This window comes from Quercus suber, unplaced genomic scaffold, assembly GCF_002906115.3.
Source record: "Quercus suber isolate HL8 unplaced genomic scaffold, Cork oak 2.0 scaffold_697, whole genome shotgun sequence".
NCBI lineage: Eukaryota > Viridiplantae > Streptophyta > Magnoliopsida > Fagales > Fagaceae > Quercus > Quercus suber.
The window spans coordinates 184,704-203,446 of record NW_027070138.1 but is presented as its reverse complement, the minus strand read 5'-3'; the positions used below and the strand labels follow the sequence as shown (position 1 = coordinate 203,446).

Genomic DNA, 18,743 nt, shown 5'->3' with positions numbered 1-18,743 from the left:
TAAAAGTGATAAATCATATCCTGCATTTGTTTAAAATTTATTTATTTATTATAAAATACATAAATTGTTGGATTTGGCTATGTCATTAATAATTCAAATAGACATTAACATAATTATATTCAAATTGTTTAAGTTGGATTTAAATGAATAGGAGTCCACAAGTATATAATTCTCCAAATAACTTTATATCTTCCTATCCCTACATAATCAAGGGCAAGTAGGAATCCACTAGCCTAACTCATGGGTTGCATTTAACTTCTCTGGGAACATATAGCGTAGGGCACCATTTGAAATTTTAAACTTTATAATGAAAGGATCTCTTACCAAGGTGGTGTTTTTTACTTACTTAGATGGAGTTGGATCCTCTAGACTACTTACTAATCATTCTATAATTTATTTCGCAGCCCTGTTGTCACAACTAGAGATGAACCACAAAGAACTGTTCTAGTAACTATAAGCCATTACAAATGTAAAACGAATATATAACCCAAAAGGCCACATTTTTAATCTTAAATGTGCGTGCCTCATGCAGAATTCCCAGTGACTGTCATTGCAACCTCTCAATACAATTACAGGAGATCAAGGTAAGCTCCAACATGATTAATGGAGGAATAAGCACCTGAGCCTGCTCTCCCAGATATATTAATACATTGCAACTGCCAAAAGAACTAAAAAAGACACATAAATGATAAATGTAAAAAAAGCAGTATAATTTCAAAAGCTAGAATTAGAAAGAATACGGGTGTTGTGCTAGTCCCATAAAATTGGAGTTGAACTGGTAAGACCTCTTGGATCAGTGTGCTCTGATCAGAAGGTTACCATTAATGCTTTTAAGCTTATTACAATGAGCTAACACCATTACCTAATATAATTCAATGCGTCTATCGACATCCCACCACATTGTCTTGAGACCAAAAAACATAAGATGATACCAGTGTCATTTAACTACTACTGCAAAAATATGAGAAAAGAACCAATTTTGTCTGGAGCAAAAACCTAGAAATTTTGAATTGAAGCTTGTCATAAAGAGGACCCTATAACAATTGATCTACTTTTCAGTAGTATATCCTTATCACTTGAAGCACTTGGCATCCAGTAAAGCCTCCCCCTCAAAAGGCTCACAATCTTCAATCATTTGACTGACACGCTCCTTCTGGGCTTCGTCATTAATGTCAACCTTCTTCCATTCGTACAATTCCATATCATAACACTCATCAATAATGAATTTTTTTTTTTTTTTTTTTTTTTTTTTTTATGTTTTAACTTGACATGTCAAAATTTAAAAATGTTATTTATTATTTGATTAATGAATTTATTTTTTGTGCATAATTAAAAAAACTTGAAAATTTCAAAATTCATGTCAAATCAAAATTTCACTTTTTTAATATCATTTTAAGCAAGCTCCTTAGCATTGCTGTGAAAGCTTCAGTCATGTGATAACAAGCGTCTTTCGCTAAAAGTGATAACTCATGTCTTGCATTTTTTTAAAATTATTTATTTATTATAAAATACATAAATTGTTGGATTTGGCTATGTCATTAATAATTCAAATAGACATTACATAAGTATATTCAAATTGTTTAAGTTGGGTTTTTTTTTTTTTTTGAAACTGAAACTGAATTTTCATTAATCTAAAATTGGATAACAACATAGCACAACAACAGGTAAAAACTAACAAAAAACAAGACAAAGCTAACACTTCGCTCTATCTAGTAATAACACATGTTGTATGACAGGTGGTTCAATTCCTTTTCAATGCTGAGAAGAACCGGAAGTCTTAGCTAACTGAGCCAGCTCATGCGCGGCTCTGTTGTAGTCCCTTTTCAGATGTCGCACTTTCCAGCTCCTAAAAGACCGCAACAACTCCAAAGAACCTTGGACGACCATCCCAAACTCACCATTGCAACTGCTCTCGTTAATAGCGTCAACCACCCCACAAGAGTCAGACTCCACAATAATTCATTGAAGTTCCATCTCCATAGCCAACCGAATCCCTTCATCCACTGCATAAGCTTCCGTAACAGCCGCCCCATAGTCCCTATTCAGCACCTTACAAGCCGCAGCAACAACCATTCCCCTACTATCTCGAATAACCACACCAACAGAGGACCTACATCCAATCCCAGTCGTAGCGCCATCAACATTTATCTTATATACATCTGGAGGAGGCACTGCCCATCCAACGTCTGGGGCTTGTTGTTGTTGAACCCGACAAAACAGTACAGCATTTTTGTAATCCTCCTATGTACGCACTGCCAAGTTCCAGATTTAAGAATGGGGACTGCTTTTAGACTCATGAACCACTTGATTTCTGTTAAACCAAATAGCCCACGCAGTAACAAGGAGAGTCTCAAGGTCATTCGGAGAGCCAGCATCTAATATTTCCAAGGCTAAGCCCACAAAGCACCTGTTCACAGCCAATAGATTTATTGGACAATCCTGCCAATTCCACCAAACCTCACAAATCTTATTACAATAAATTAAGGCATGGCTAGAACTTTCAACAGCCTTCTCACAGAGTGGACATTTAGCCCCCACATTTAGACCTCTCTTGGCCAAATTTAGCCTAGTGGGCAGCCCATCCATACAAGCCCTCCAAGCAAAAATTCTGACTTTGGCAAGGAGCTTGAGTTTTCCATAAGCGAGTCCTAGAATCCCCACTTGAACATTCACCCTCTTCAGAATTTTCCACAATAGGAAGCGCAACATAATATGCACTCCTAACAATGAACACTCCTCAATTGTTTCCCAACCAAATTATTCTATCTTCCGGAAAATTATAACTGAGGGGAATGTTAAGGATGGTTTCAGCCTTAAAAGGAAGAAAAAACCTCTTAACCATCTTCACTTTCCAGTGCCTTGTTTCTTCATCGATTAGCGATGACACCATTGGAAAATCTCCAATATCTTGTAGGGGGGAGCATACTTTGTAAGTAGTGGGATTAGGCAACCACTTGTCTTCCCAAATATGTATCATCTTTCCATTACCAACCCTCCATCTTGTACCCTTCCGAATAACCTCCAAGCTATTATAAATGCTTCTCCACACATAAGAAGGGCTGCATCCAAGCTTTACACCCAAAATATCACTAAAGGGGAAGTACTTGGCCTTGTAAATTCTTGCAATCAACGAGTTTGGGTTCGTCATAATACGCCATGCTTGCTTCACAAGCATTGCCAAATTGAAGGCTTGGATGTTGCGGAAACCCATACCACCATCTGCTTTTGATTTGCACATTTTCCTCCAACTGACCCAGGCCATTTTTGCTTCTTGATCTCTCTGACCCCACCAAAAATTTCTCTCCATTCTTTCTAGATCTTCACATAGTCCTTTTGGAAGTTGGAAGCAACTCATAGAATAAGTAAGGATTGCCTGCATGATTGCTTTAATCAGAATTTCCTTTCCCCCTACTGAAAGCATTTTTTATTTCCATCCAGAGAGTTTTTTTCCAACCTTCTCATTGATTTTTGCAAAAACCTGATTCTTTGACTTGCCTATTACTGATGGGAGCCCAAGATATTTTCCTTGCCTTAATTCTTGCATTGGCCCTAGAATTTCCAAGACCTCCCCTCTTGTTTCAAACAGGGTATTCTAGCTAAAGATTACCGAAGACTTATCCATATTGATCTTTTGCCCTACAGCCTCAAAAAGCTCCAAAATTTCAACAAACTTGCTGACCTCCTCCCTCTCAGCCTTACAGAAAAACAGGCTGTCATCAGCAAAGAATAAATGCGTGACTCTAGGACAGCCCCTACAAATGGACACTCCATTGAGAAGATTCCTATTACTTGCATCAGATATAAGGGTAGAGAAGGCTTCCATACAGAGAAGGAAAAGATAGGACGATAATGGATCGCCTTGTTGAAGTCCTCTAGTTGGAGAAATTCGACCATGAGCTTCCCCATTAATCAACACCGAGTATGTGACTGTTGTTATACATTTCATCACCCATCCAACCCATTTCTCATGGAAACCCAACCTCCTCATCACCTTCTCAATGAAATTCCACTCTACTCTGTCGTAAGCCTTGCTCATATCAAGCTTGACTGCCATGTAGCCATCCTTCCCACTCTTTTTGTGATCCAAATAGTGCATTAACTCAAAGGCAATAAGCACATTGTCTGTAATTAACCTCTCAGGTAGAAAGGTGCTTTGATTTTCAGATATTATTTGAGACAGCACAGTCTTAAGACGGTTTGCAAGCACTTTGGAGATCAATTTATACGCTACATTACTGAGACTGATTGGGCGAAAGTCCTTCATCCTGTTGGGCATTTTAACTTTTGGCACCAATGTTATATAAGTATTATTAATATCAGATAAAGAAGCATTTGAATTTAGAACATTTAACACCATATTAGTAACATCAAACCCAACAATGTCCCAATATTTCTGGTAAAAGATAGCAGACATACCATCTGGCCCAGGTGCTTTAGTTGGATGCATTTGCTGAAGAGCTATCCTGACTTCCTCTACGGTAAAATCCTTGGTAAGATCACCATTCATCTCCTCTGACACCTTAGCTTGAATTAAGTTTGTAACCTCTTCCAAGCGGGACGGGTATGTGGAGGTGTAAAATGTCTTCAAAATAACCAATTAAATGAATAGGAGTCCAGAACTATATAATTCTCCAATTAACTTTAGATCATTCTGATCCCTACATAATCAAGGGCAAGTAGGAATCCACTAGTCTAACTCATGGTTTGCATTAACTTTTCTGGGAACATATAGTGTAGGGCACCATTTGAAATATTAAACTTTGTAATGAAAGCATCTCTTACAAGGGTGATGTTTTTTCTTAGTTAGTTAGATGGAGTTGGATCCTCTAGACTACTTACTAATCATTCCATAATTTATTTCGCAGCCCTATTGTCACAACAACCAGAGATGCACCACAAAGAACTGTTCTAGTAACTATAAGCCATTACAAATGTAAAACGAATACATAACCCAAAAGGCCACATTTTTAATCTTAATTGTGCGTGCCTCATGCAGAATTCCCAGTGACTGTCATTGCAACCTCTCAATACAATTACAGGAGACCAAGGTAAGCTCCAACATGATTAATGGAGGAATAAGCACCTGAGCCTGCTCTCCCAGATATATTAATACATAGCAACTGCCAATAGAACTAAAAAAGACACATATAAATGTAAAAAAGCAGTATAAATTCAAAAGCTAGAATTAGAAAGAATACGGGTGTTGTGCTAGTCCCATAAAATTGGAGTAGAACTGGTAAGACCTCTTGGATCAGTGTGCTCTGATCAGAAGGTTACCATTAATGCTTTTAAGCTTATTACAATGAGCTAACACCATTACCTAATATAATTCAATGCGTCTATCGATATCCCACCACATTGTCATGAGACCAAAAAACATAGAATGATACCAGTGTCATTTAACTACTACTGCAAAAATATGAGAAAAGAACCAATTTTGTCTGGAGCAAAAACCTAGAAAATTTGAATTGAAGTTTGTCATAAGAGGACCCTATAACAATTGATCTACTTCTCAGTAGTATATCCTTATCACTTGAAGCACTTGGCATCCAGTAAAGCCTCCCCCTCAAAAGGCTCACAATCTTCAATCATTTGACTGACACGCTCCTTCTGGGCTTCGTCATTAATGTCAACCTTCTTCCATTCGTACAATTCCATATCATAACACTCATCAATAATGAATTGAGGAATTTCTGTTCCACGGAAGAGCCACAACCCTTGCACCTTAAATGGAGGCTCTGAGCCAATAATCAGCATCTTCCCAAATGCATACTTACGAGCCAAATCCATACGTTGCAGGAAACCCCCCACCTTGTTCAAAGTAACAAATGATACAGTATTCTCATCATTATACTTGTAATCACAGAACCAAAGGGAGTAGCCTTCAGGATCAAACATGTCCCAAAACCCTGCAAGAGGAAGCAAAGATGAAAAAACACATACAGCAATCCAATTATTATATATATCACACACAGACACACATGCACTGCTTAACATCACTAATAACACATGCACACAAATGTGAACTAACAAGAGTGCAAAAGGATTAAATTATCGAATCTCATACACCAAGAAGGCCCAGAAGTGCATACACCAAGCGAACAGTTATAGAACAGGTGAATAAATTAAAGTAGAAGTGTGAAAAAGTAAAGCTGCCAATAGAAAGGAATATATATGTATATATATATACACACACACATCAAGATTGATCGATGGAAGTTCCAAATCTTAAGTGATATAAAATTCGTTTTCCTTTTACAAGTAAAATGAAATTGCATAATATGAAGTACGAACATCCCTGAACTATAAACTCCATAAAAATCATAAAAAGGGGAATTTTGAATTGGGAATAAAACATTGTAAGTAACATCAACTTTTATGGTTTTATATTAGATATTGAAGCCCAACCAAAATCCCACTTTGGCATTTCATTCGGGGGTCCACTTGGAAGTGCACAAGGAGACTACCCACTAAACCTTCTTAAACAACCTTCATTAAATCTCTTAAAAATCATGCAATCAATCTTTTTTTTCCCTTAGTATCATGCATAACATGTTCTAATAAATTCAGCCTTGTCATGCTGGTTGGGGTTAGAATTCATAAAGGTGGATAGATGTTGCTGCAGTAGATTCTTCTGGCCAAGTCGCAATTTTAGACACAGAATCAGCTATTCTAATACGTTCCTAACTTACCCTTTGCTTTATTTGAAAAATCAATATTTGTTTTCCATACGCGTTATTTGCATTTATATTAAGAAGGAAAATATTGGAAACTAGTGAATTTTTTTTTTTTGATAGGAAACTAGTGATTTTTAAATATCAATAGTATGCATTAAATGATACCCCCTTAAAAAGTTTGACCTACTAAGGTGGAAAGACAACATGGGACAGAAAGTATAATTTTACAAATACAGAGCCAAAATAAAATTAATAAGACAAAGCTTTGGATGAAAAAACAAGTAAAGAAAAAATTGAAAAAACAAACAATCGAACAAACAAAAACAAAAACAAACAAACAAAAGAGACATGACAAACCACTTCACACTGGCATACTCATAACTATTATTACCAAAAGCAACCACATTCACAAACTGGCATTAAAATGAATCCACTCAAATGCACAGGCAAGAAAAGGCTTATATATGGGATATACCTTTAATTGCAACCTCACGGAAATTAGTCTTTGTGTTCGAGTACAGCCTTTTCCATTCATCCAGAATCATCTTGCTAGGGGGCAGAAGATCAAGAGGATTCTTTGCTTTGGGCTTGGGTGCCTCTTCCTCCTCAGCAGCCTCTTCTGCTTTAGGTGGTGCCGCTTCTTTCTTGACCTCCTTAGGTTTTGCAGGTTCTTTTGGCTGTGAAGGCTTCTTTGTTGACTGAACAGGTGGAATAGATTCAACTTGCTTCACCTCACCCAATATCTTCTGGAAATTTGGCTGATTAACCAAGGTCCAAAAGTACCTCTCTACATGAGGGAATTCAGAGGTAAAACTCTTAGTCAAGATCCGGCCAAATCCGGTATACAAGTTACAAGTCGTAATGATATCAGCCAGTGTCACAGAATGCCCAACAAGGTAAGTGTTGGAAGCAAGATGCATATTCAAAGCATCTAGTGCTCTCTTCAGTGCAGCAATTGCAGCTTCTTCAGCCTTCACACAGATAACAGGAAGTTAAGAGCTAAGTTTTAAATGAAAAAGTTCCACTATTTCCAGATAGAAGATTTTTAAGTATGTTAAGAGAACAGAATAAGCAAAAGTATAACTTGACTAACCGGTGGAAGGTAAACCATAAAACCGCATCGTGGGTATAACCAGCGCGATATGTTAGCATCAATTTCCATTGAAGCAAAATCAATCCACTGTTCAATATGGGCCTGCCGAAACAAAGTTGCAAAACAGAAATGTCAAGTGTCTCCAATTCAACAGGAAGCGAATGTGACATGACAAAATTTACAAGAATGTTAGCATTATGAAAATAATAGCAATAATATAGGGAAAAAAATTAGTTGTGTGATATGAGTGACTCTTATTAGAATTAGAACTGAGAACCACAAGATTTAAACACTTTTAAACATCCAAACCAAACAAGCCCTTTATATACCAACAGATGTAGAATATTTCAAATGGACTCCAACTTTTTATTAAAAAAAAGTATCAGAGTAAACACAAAAGATTTTAAACCCTGCAAACTCAAGAACATAGGAAGCAACAAACAAATCTTTTGATACCCAGACAATCCTCACACCACTTACATATTCAATCAGTGAAGAGCCATAGAGAGGATTATCAGCCTTCACGCGTGTCACTGCAGAAAGTAATAACCAACAATGAAATTCAAATCTTAAAACAGCCTTCAAAGTATAACAAATGTAGTTTAAAAGACAGCCTTACCATAGCGTGCGATGGCATTACTCTCAAATACAGGACCATCAGGTGTCTCGAGCACAGGAACCTACACAACAAGAGACCTTTTCTCAGGAAAACACATAAGAAACATATGGCTTGTAAAAGGCATTGTCTCCACGAAAGAAGGCCACCTTTCCAATTGGGTTCATCTTGAGAAACTCCGGAGTTTTGTTTGACACACCCATTTCAAAATCCTTCACCAATTCAACTTCGACTCCACTGTACTCCGCAGCAATAAGTGCCTTAAAAGCATTCTTGTTGGCGCACCCCGCATGCAGGATCTAAAGTTAACCAAACACATACATTACATAAAACCATTTTCCATTGCATGCAGTTACATCATGCACTCAAGATAATTCTGATGTTGATTATTACCGTGTGTCCTCACAACTAATGCTTGATCGAAGGATCATATCCTTTGAATCTAAAACTACAGGATCTTAATAAATGTCACATCTACTTATCTAAATCAGTTTGATTTATGTTTTTAGCAACTTTCATTTACAAATACAAAGAGAAAACCCACAATCACATGTTTGTTTACTCTTAGAATCTAGATTCAATTCTTCTTCATCCGAAAAATGAATTGACATGAACCTAGATTTCCCCATTTCCATTTGGTGTCAATAATTTCGTAGTTCAACATAAAAAGAAAACTAATCACTTTCAAATCCAAAATTTTGAACCAAATACACTCAATTTATCAATTCAAAATTCCCACATTGCCATCTAAAACCTAAACAACAACTGTACAGACAAAACAAATCCATGACTAATTAAGAAGCAAATCAAAAACTAAATAAAACCCATCAATTGAATCTAAACATCAATTCAAAAGGTCATTTCTTTTCCTCTCTTTGAGACTTTTCCCATAAATCAATCATATATACACAAACCCAACAAAAACCAAAAAAACATAAAAAATTTAAATTAAAGAAAATAAAACCCAATTGGATTTAACAAAGAACCAACAAAATAAACACGAATGCAGATCTAAATGGGCATCAAAATGCAAGCTTGAAGTGAAAATTTTTGGCAAAAAAACACAGGGCAGAGGAGAGATTTGTGAGAGCTTACCAAAGCCATGGCTTCAAAGAGACTCTGCACTCTTTGAGGCAATAACAAAGAGAGAGAGAGAGAGAGAGAGAGAGAGATGGGTCTGAGTTTTGAGGCGCTGAATGAGAGTATATAGGGAGGGAGAAAAAGAGGGGTTTAGGGTTTGTGGAGGGAAATATAAGGACGGTGATTGGTCAGAGATCTGGTTCACTATTTTAGGGTTTTTCCCCTAAATAAAAGCAAATCTATATATCTATATATATATATATATAATAATAGGTGAAGCAGGGAGAGTGTGAAATTAAATTCCAAATTAAAACTCTAATTGTGTGCCACGTGTATTCCTAATTAGAGTTCTAATTTTGTGCCATGTGTCTAGAATATGAAATTGAAGTTGAATTTCGCATCATATGGTTAAATGTATCTTGGTTCATTCTCATTAAAACCACTTCTATGTATCGGGTCAAGTGAGTTAGTGCTAATTAAGTTTTTTCTTGATTTTGCAGTCAAACATGAAAACCAAAGAAATTAATATCGGTGAAATTGAAGTTGAATTTTGCATCGTGCGGCTAAATGTATGTGGGCTCATTCTCATTAAAACCACTTCTACGTATCGGGTCAAATGAGTTACTGTGCTAATTAAGTTTTTTTTTTATTTTTTTATTTTGCAGTCAAATGTGAAAACCAAAGAGATTAATATCGGTGATAAGAACTTGGTTTGGATACATTGCATTATTTCCAAAAAGATAGCAAAGCCAAAGTTTGCATTTTTGTTATAAATTGCTTACAAAGTTTGCATCTTTACATTTGTACTAAGTTTTGAATTAAAGTGCTTTCTTCTTGGTTCTGACACTGAGTTTTGTTTACTATTCACTTACAAAGTTTGCATATTTACATTTGTTATAAATTGCTAATATGTAATTAGATGCACATTATGCCTAAAATTCACTATTCTTATATTTGGCCTTTTGTTCAGGTTTGACACCTATAGCAATGAAGAAAGCACTGCTGCGGACCGATAGATGATACTTTTTGCAGGCTATAAAGGAACTTAGTGATCAATGGAATCTCACGCGAATTGGAGAGGACCTGGCTGTAGATGTCTGGATGGCAGATGTGAGTCACTATATTTTTAAAATTTTCAGTGAAGGTAAAGGTTATGAACAATGTAAATTTTCTCGCAGCAATAAGTGCCTTAAAAGCATTCTTGTTGGCACACCCCGCATGCAGGACCTAAAGTTAACCAAACACATACATTACATAAAACCATTTTCCATTGCATGAAGTTACATCATGCACTCAAGATAATTCTGATGTTGATTATTACCGTGTGTCCTCACAACTAATGCTTGATCAAAGGATCATATCCTTTGAATCTAAAACTACAGGATCTTAATAAATGTCACATCTACTTATCTAAATCAGTTTGATTCATGTTTTTAGCAACTTACATTTACAAATACAAAGAGAAAACCCACAATCACATGTTTGTTTACTCTTAGAATCTAGATTCAATTCTTCTTCATCCGAAAAATGAATTGACATGAACCTAGATTTCCCCATTTCCATTTGGTGTCAATAATTTCGTAGTTCAACATAAAAAGAAAACTAATCACATTCAAATCCAAAATTTTGAACCAAATACACCCAAATTATCAATTCAAAATTCCCACATTGCCATCTAAAACCTAAACAACTGTACAGACAAAACAAATCCATGACTAATTAAGAAGCAAATCAAAAACTAAATAAAACCCATCAATTGAATCGAAACATCAATTCAAAAGGTCATTTCTTTTCCTCTCTTTGAGACTTTTCCCATAAACCAATCATATATACACAAACCCAACAAAAACCAAAAAAACAAAAATTAAATTAAACAAAATAAAACCCAATTGGATTTAACAAAGAACCAACAAAATAAACACGAATGCAGATCTAAATGGGCATCAAAATGCAAGCTTGAAGTGAAAATTTTTGGCAAAAAAACACAGGGCAGAGGAGAGATTTGTGAGAGCTTACCAAAGCCATGGCTTCAAAGAGACTCTGCACTCTTTGAGGCAATAACAAAGAGAGAGAGAGAGAGAGAGAGAGAGAGATGGGTCTGAGTTTTGAGGCGCTGAATGAGAGTATATAGGGAGGGAGAAAAAGAGGGGTTTAGGGTTTGTGGAGGGAAATATAAGGACGGTGATTGGTCAGAGATCTGGTTCACTATTTTAGGGTTTTTCCCCTAAATAAAAGCAAATCTATATATCTATATATATATATATATAATAATAGGTGAAGCAGGGAGAGTGTGAAATTAAATTCCAAATTAAAACTCTAATTGTGTGCCACGTGTATTCCTAATTAGAGTTCTAATTTTGTGCCATGTGTCTAGAATATGAAATTGAAGTTGAATTTCGCATCATATGGTTAAATGTATCTTGGTTCATTCTCATTAAAACCACTTCTATGTATCGGGTCAAGTGAGTTAGTGCTAATTAAGTTTTTTCTTGATTTTGCAGTCAAACATGAAAACCAAAGAAATTAATATCGGTGAAATTGAAGTTGAATTTTGCATCGTGCGGCTAAATGTATGTGGGCTCATTCTCATTAAAACCACTTCTACGTATCGGGTCAAATGAGTTACTGTGCTAATTAAGTTTTTTTTTTATTTTTTTATTTTGCAGTCAAATGTGAAAACCAAAGAGATTAATATCGGTGATAAGAACTTGGTTTGGATACATTGCATTATTTCCAAAAAGATAGCAAAGCCAAAGTTTGCATTTTTGTTATAAATTGCTTACAAAGTTTGCATCTTTACATTTGTACTAAGTTTTGAATTAAAGTGCTTTCTTCTTGGTTCTGACACTGAGTTTTGTTTACTATTCACTTACAAAGTTTGCATATTTACATTTGTTATAAATTGCTAATATGTAATTAGATGCACATTATGCCTAAAATTCACTATTCTTATATTTGGCCTTTTGTTCAGGTTTGACACCTATAGCAATGAAGAAAGCACTGCTGCGGACCGATAGATGATACTTTTTGCAGGCTATAAAGGAACTTAGTGATCAATGGAATCTCACGCGAATTGGAGAGGACCTGGCTGTAGATGTCTGGATGGCAGATGTGAGTCACTATATTTTTAAAATTTTCAGTGAAGGTAAAGGTTATGAACAATGTAAATTTTCTGGAGAAAGATTTATTATTCTATATTTACGCAAATTTGGTCGCCTTCTTGGAGTGGATCACTCCACCCTGTCTTTCTACTGGAATTTTTTATTCAGATTGTTACAATTTAATCCGAAATTTTATTTGAATTTTCCTATTGTTGTTACTATCATATATTATCATTCCAATTGTTCAATTAGAATATGAAATTGGAGTCCAATTTTACTATACATGTGTACAATCTAATTATATTTAATTTTGCTATCATGTGTAGAAGCCAATGAAATGAAATTAATAAAACATTAAACACTCATGCTTTGAGAATCGGTAGTACCAATCTAAATCCATTGGACCTGCTTCGTGATAATACAATTATGAAGGATGTATAAAAACACACACAAACCCATAGAACTTTAGAGGTTTTTTTCTTCACACAAATGCCTATCATGTTCCAAAATGACTCATCGTAAAACTACAAAATGAGTACAACTTTAAGGGTTTTTTTTTTTTTTTTTAATTTTAAATTTTTTAAGCTACGAAAATTTCAATCACCAATCGAGATTGAAGATTCAAAAGCGTGAATGGATCTTTTGGATAAACATTGTCACCAAGGTTCATCCTTCTGTGTAAAATATATATACTACTAAATTTTATTAAATGAAATTTTACAGTTAATAATATGAATTTAGACTTAACTGAGCCTTTTAAACATGAATAAACTCATGATTAATAACATATCCATTCTTGTGCAGTAGCACGGGGATACATACTAGTAAAAATAAGTAAAACCTAAACACACTTGTCTTTGGTCCTTAAATTTTAAAATTACAATTTTTTTAATAGAAAATGTTAAGTATCATTAAATTATCTTTTCAATTAACATATTTTAAATACATTTTAATGAATTTTTAACTATTAAAATTGGATTTTTTTAAATTTTGATTATATAAAATTTGTTTGGATTATGTTTAAGGCAAAAATCACATTTTCGTCCCTACATTTTCACTCGATTCCACTTTAGTCCCTAACTTTTTTTTCCACCGCTTTTAGTCTCTATCCTTGAAAACGCGCCTCGTTTTAGTCCCTGCTGTTACATCAGAGACGGAAAATGCACACGTGACAAACGGAGTACACTGTTGGCTGACGTGGCCATTAAAATAATAATAATAAATGTTATTTGGCATTAAAAAATTTTAAAAATTAATTTATTAATTTTAACTAAATAAAAAATTAAAAACAAAAATAAAAACAAAAAATTACATGAATTGATATCTAAGTGTGTCTTGAATAAGAACATAAACCCAAATCTAAAAACACAAAATTAAAATCCTAAAATCACAAACCCCGAAAATAACCCCCCACCACACGCACCCCAGTAACCACCAACAACAACAACAAAAAAACTCACCCAAACACCAATTCAGCCACCAAAACACTAACCCAGCCACCTAAACACTAACCTACAGCCACTCAAACACCAAACCACCATTGATCTGACCACCCAAACACAGATTCGGCCAACCCAAACACCAACCCACAGCCACCCAAACACCAAACCACCATTGATCCGACCACCCAAACACGGCTAACACAATGACAGATCCGGACGTCCCATGACAAATCCAACCTTGTGGGTTTGTCACTTGTGGAACCCAAGAGCTGAGAGGATGAGAGAGTGGGAGGAACTCTTGAGATTTAGAGTCTGGCTACCCAACCAAGACCCATGGCCATGCCACCACCGTGCCACAACCATTGGACCACCCCATAACCTAGCAAAAACCCATGCCACAAAACCCACAACCTACCTAACCCACAGCCCATAACCCTCACGCCGCCACTGCCACAACCACGCCGCCACCATTGAGATAGATTGGCAGCAAAAGAGAATAGAGAGAAGTATGGTTACATATCTGCCGTTGGGAAAGAGAGAGGGAGAAAGAGTGTGGTGTGCATGATTGAAGAGAGAGAGAGAGAGAGAAATACAACTCTACTGGGGTTTGATATTTTGTTGCTTTTGCTAGGGAGTTCATGTGTTGTTCTATATGCTTAGATCCTGGTTAATAGTTTGGGAAATATTGTTTTGAGCTTGGAATATTGATGTTCTTATTCAATTCATTTTTCATGTTTATTCTGATGTGGATCTTATATTTAATTTTGTGATCTTATTTTTTGAGTTATTTGTGATTTTTGGTTTTCAATTTTGAGATCTTAAGTCTGAGTTGGTGTTCTTGTTCAAGATACTTTTAGATCTTAATTCATATGAATTTTTTTTTTTCAATTGTTAATTTTTATCTTCTTAATTGTTTGGACTAAAATGAAATTGTGAGTGATTAATAGTTAATACTTTAACGATTATGTCCAAATCTTAAAATGTAATGCGAATTAAATTGCGATATAATCAAATAAGAAGGTAATTATAAATATCATTAAATAATGTGTGCATGCTACAATTGAGATTATAGCTATTAAAACTATACAAGAATAGTGGTTGATCAGCCAAACCATCGAATTGTGTGAAATTTCAGGTTGATACAAAATAAGATACTAGATTTGTAAAAAAAGAAAAAAAAAAACTTAGTTAAACAAAAAAAAAAAAAAAGGATAGTTTGACTTTTTATAGAAGAATATTAAAGTGCATGATTTTATTTGAATTGTCGAGTGTTTTAATGCATGGTTGTTATTTTTTTTAAGTCTTTTGTTAAACCTTAAAATTAAGTAGCCAAAGGATAAATTCAAGCATCTTATTTATATTCATTTTTATATGAAAAAAAATATTAATTTTTTTATGGGATAAATTTTTATTTTTATTTTTTAATAATACTATTTTACTGAATTTAATCTTTATTATACTTTCATATTTATGTTTAAATTAAGTAGCGGTCCATTGTTTTTAGTTTATCTTATATATATATATATATATATATATAGGCGAAAACTCTATTTTAGTCCCTCTATTTTGGAGTAGCAGTCAATTTCGTCCTTACATTTTAGTAGCGGTCAATTTTGTCCCTATTATTTTCAACATACAGTTAATTTGGTCTTTACCATTAACTCACTCACAAAAATGCTTACATGACAAACGGCTTACACAAATAGTAAAGTTGACTATGACAATGGCCACTAAAATTATAATTAAAATGCCACGTCAGCATCTAATACCTTCTCTGCAAACCGAACGTAGCTGAAGAAATTTCATTTGTAAACCCACATCAAAGAAATAAGAAAACCCACTGAAATAGTCATTCAAACAAAAAACCCAAACCATCCATATGTTTAAAGAATACCAAGTGGACCCAGGAGCTCAACGTCTCCAACAACATAGAAGGTCGGACAAAGAAGGTGAGGAAGAAGCAAACTCGAATACTAACAGTGACCCAAAGGCCAAACCCCACTTCGTAAACCCAAGCAAAAATCAAAGATTTCTCACAACTAAAACAAAACTAACCCATTATATCAATCAAAATGGAAAATGAAATACAAAATGAGTTTCAGTCATACATGAGAAAAACAAGAGGACAAAATTAAAAAGAAATTAAAAAAAAGGAAAGTAAAAAAGAAAAGCAAAGGGAGATAAGGAGCGATGGCCACAGCTGTTGGTGGCGGCACCGTTGTGAGACCGTTGTTTGTTATGGTAGGTCACATCAAGAGACAAGCCATGTATGCTGCCAGCTCACAAACTCGAGAGAGAGAGATCCACCTTATTGTGTTTGGTTTTAAATTTGGGTTTGAAATCTGGGTTGTGTTTGGTTGCAAAGAAAGTGTAAGAAAGTTTGGTGAAATTTTGTTAGTTCACGACCTTCAATTATTTTATTTTATTTTTTAGATGTGATTTTTTTTTTTTAATTCGTGGCTTTTTAAAATTATAATTAAATGTATTTTTATTGTTTTACTAGCCATGTATGCTGCCAGCTCACAAACTCGAGAGAGAGAGATCCACCTTATTGTGTTTGGTTTTAAATTTGGGTTTGAAATCTGGGTTGTGTTTGGTTGCAAAGAAAGTGTAAGAAAGTTTGGTGAAATTTTGTTAGTTCACGACCTTCAATTATTTTATTTTATTTTTTAGATGTGATTTTTTTTTTATTTGTGGCTTTTTTAAATTATAATCAAATGTATTTTTATTGTTTTACTAGCCATGTATGCTGCCAGCTATGTAAGCCGTTTGCCATGTAGGAATTTTAGTCAATGAGTTAAGGGTAGAGACTAAATTGACTACATGTTGAAAATAATAGGGATAAATTGACCGCTACTAAAATATAAGGACCAAATTGACTATAACCCCAAAATGTAAGGATCAAAATGATGTTATTGCCTTAAAAGCTCAAATTTGTGTGAAAACACAAAAACTTGTTCAAACCCCCAATTAAAAATTACGGCTAGATTGTTTTTACTCTAACTTAAATTAAGTGTGGAATAAGAGTAAATGAGCGCAAACAACCGATAACACTACCCTAAACCATATTCATCCATTATCTACAATAAAAAAAAAAAGCTTAAAGAGGAGGAAAGAGAGATCCAAACACAAGATAACACAGAGACGTGTTATCGAAGATGAAACTAAAGAACTTGGTGAAAAACCTCTCCGTGACCCTCCAAGTTGAAATTGATCAACTAGAGAATAAAGTTGGAGTATATGAATAATAAAAGACCCTCCAAGCCTAGTCTATCCCATGTACTCGAGTCTTCCAAACTCCTGCTATCAACTGGCTTCTCGAAACCTTGTCTTCTCTAACTTTCCGGATCCCGCAATTCAGCCCAATTGCATCCGCTAATGAATGACTCCTTCCAATACTTTTCAACAGCATTAAAATCTCACTTTACACTTAAAATGAGTGTGGTAAGTGTTTGGGCTATCAACTTCTCAAGGATATAGAGATGAAAAGGTAGGAGTCGAGAAAAATCATAAAGAAATGTGTAGATGATTGTAAATATAACAATCTCTAACTCTCAAATGTATTTTCTAGAGTTTTCTCTCTCAAAAACACTTCTTACAATTTGTGGGTAATGAGGGTATATATAGTATGGGTAAAGACTTGGTAAAGTAAAATACAACTTTTTATCAAACAGAGAATTTCGTAAGTACTTCATGGGATGACCTTACCCGTGAGACACTTGCGAAAACTTCCAGGCTGGCATGACTCTTCATATTCCAGTCATGTGTTCTACACATGGCTTTTTCGCCGGTACGCTTCTCACGAGACACTCGCAAAATCTACTTGTTCATCCTTTTAAGTTTGAGTCTTCACACTCTCTCACACTCATTCCTTACAATTAAAAACCCACATAAATACAAGGAAATATGATTGTAGAAATTACAATCAAATTTGGACGGAATTAAAACTAACATAAAATAGTTGTAAATTATAACTTTACACACACACACACATATATATATATATATTCTTTTATTTTATTTAAATGTGTTTTAGAATAAACTAATTATTAGTTCAATGCCACTCTTTGATGGTTCAAAGCCTGGCATGGTTATAAAAACTATTTTATTGAAAAGTTAACAAGCCACATTAAAATGAATAATACTACTTTAAAATAATTTTAAATAAAAAAACCATAAATTTTAGATAAATGTTTAAAACTTTATATATATATATATATATATATAAAGTGTACAATATCTTTGTTATGACTCTCCCAGGCACTTCTGCTATAGCCCTTCTTTATCAGACCTTACTAAAAGCCAAAAATAATTGCAGCAACATTGAGTTTTTTTTAGAAACACACATTAATTTACAAGTTGTAAATGACCTTAATGCATGGAAGATATCAATAACAATGTGGCCAAAACTGGCTATCCACAGGATTTAATAAGAACATCACCAGTCAAACCAGCATACAATTTTTTTTTTTTTAATGAGACATGCAGTGCTGCATTGACAATTTGACACATTGATAGCTCAAAATTATTTCAAAACAAAAATTAGTTATTTTAGAATTGAGTGGGTTCCAGTTAGTTCAACTGATAAAGTCTCTCATAGTTATATAAGAGATATAGAGTATCAGGAACAAACGCTACACGTTAAAACTCCCTAAATATATATATATTTTAGAATTGAATTTTCAAGGAAGAATCAATTTGTAGGAAAAGAACAAAGAGATAAAGCAAGGGTGC

At 34.5% G+C, this 18,743-nt stretch overlaps 1 protein-coding gene across 1 annotated transcript; it reads right to left on the bottom strand.

The window, feature by feature from the left end:
- Positions 1-5,152: 5,152 nt before the first annotated feature.
- On the bottom strand, positions 5,153-9,638 carry LOC112039735 (elongation factor 1-gamma 2). Its single transcript, XM_024072635.2, has 7 exons — positions 9,482-9,638; positions 8,536-8,685; positions 8,390-8,450; positions 8,251-8,303; positions 7,771-7,872; positions 7,153-7,648; positions 5,153-5,909 (listed from the first exon to the last, which is right to left on the bottom strand). Exons 1-7 carry the CDS (start codon positions 9,488-9,490, stop codon positions 5,530-5,532), a joined length of 1,251 nt encoding a protein of 416 aa, XP_023928403.2. The 5' UTR covers positions 9,491-9,638; the 3' UTR covers positions 5,153-5,529.
- Between the last annotated feature and the right edge of the window lie 9,105 nt (positions 9,639-18,743).

Bases quoted from the DNA above. Each gene is read 5' to 3' on its own strand.
- LOC112039735 (XM_024072635.2), bottom strand. The intron at 8,304-8,389 runs GTAAGGCTGTCT...TACTTTCTGCAG, and splicing joins TAATGCCATCGCACGCTATG to TGACACGCGTGAAGGCTGAT. The intron at 7,873-8,250 runs GTAAGTGGTGTG...TTGTTTCGGCAG, and splicing joins GCTCTTCACTGATTGAATAT to GCCCATATTGAACAGTGGAT.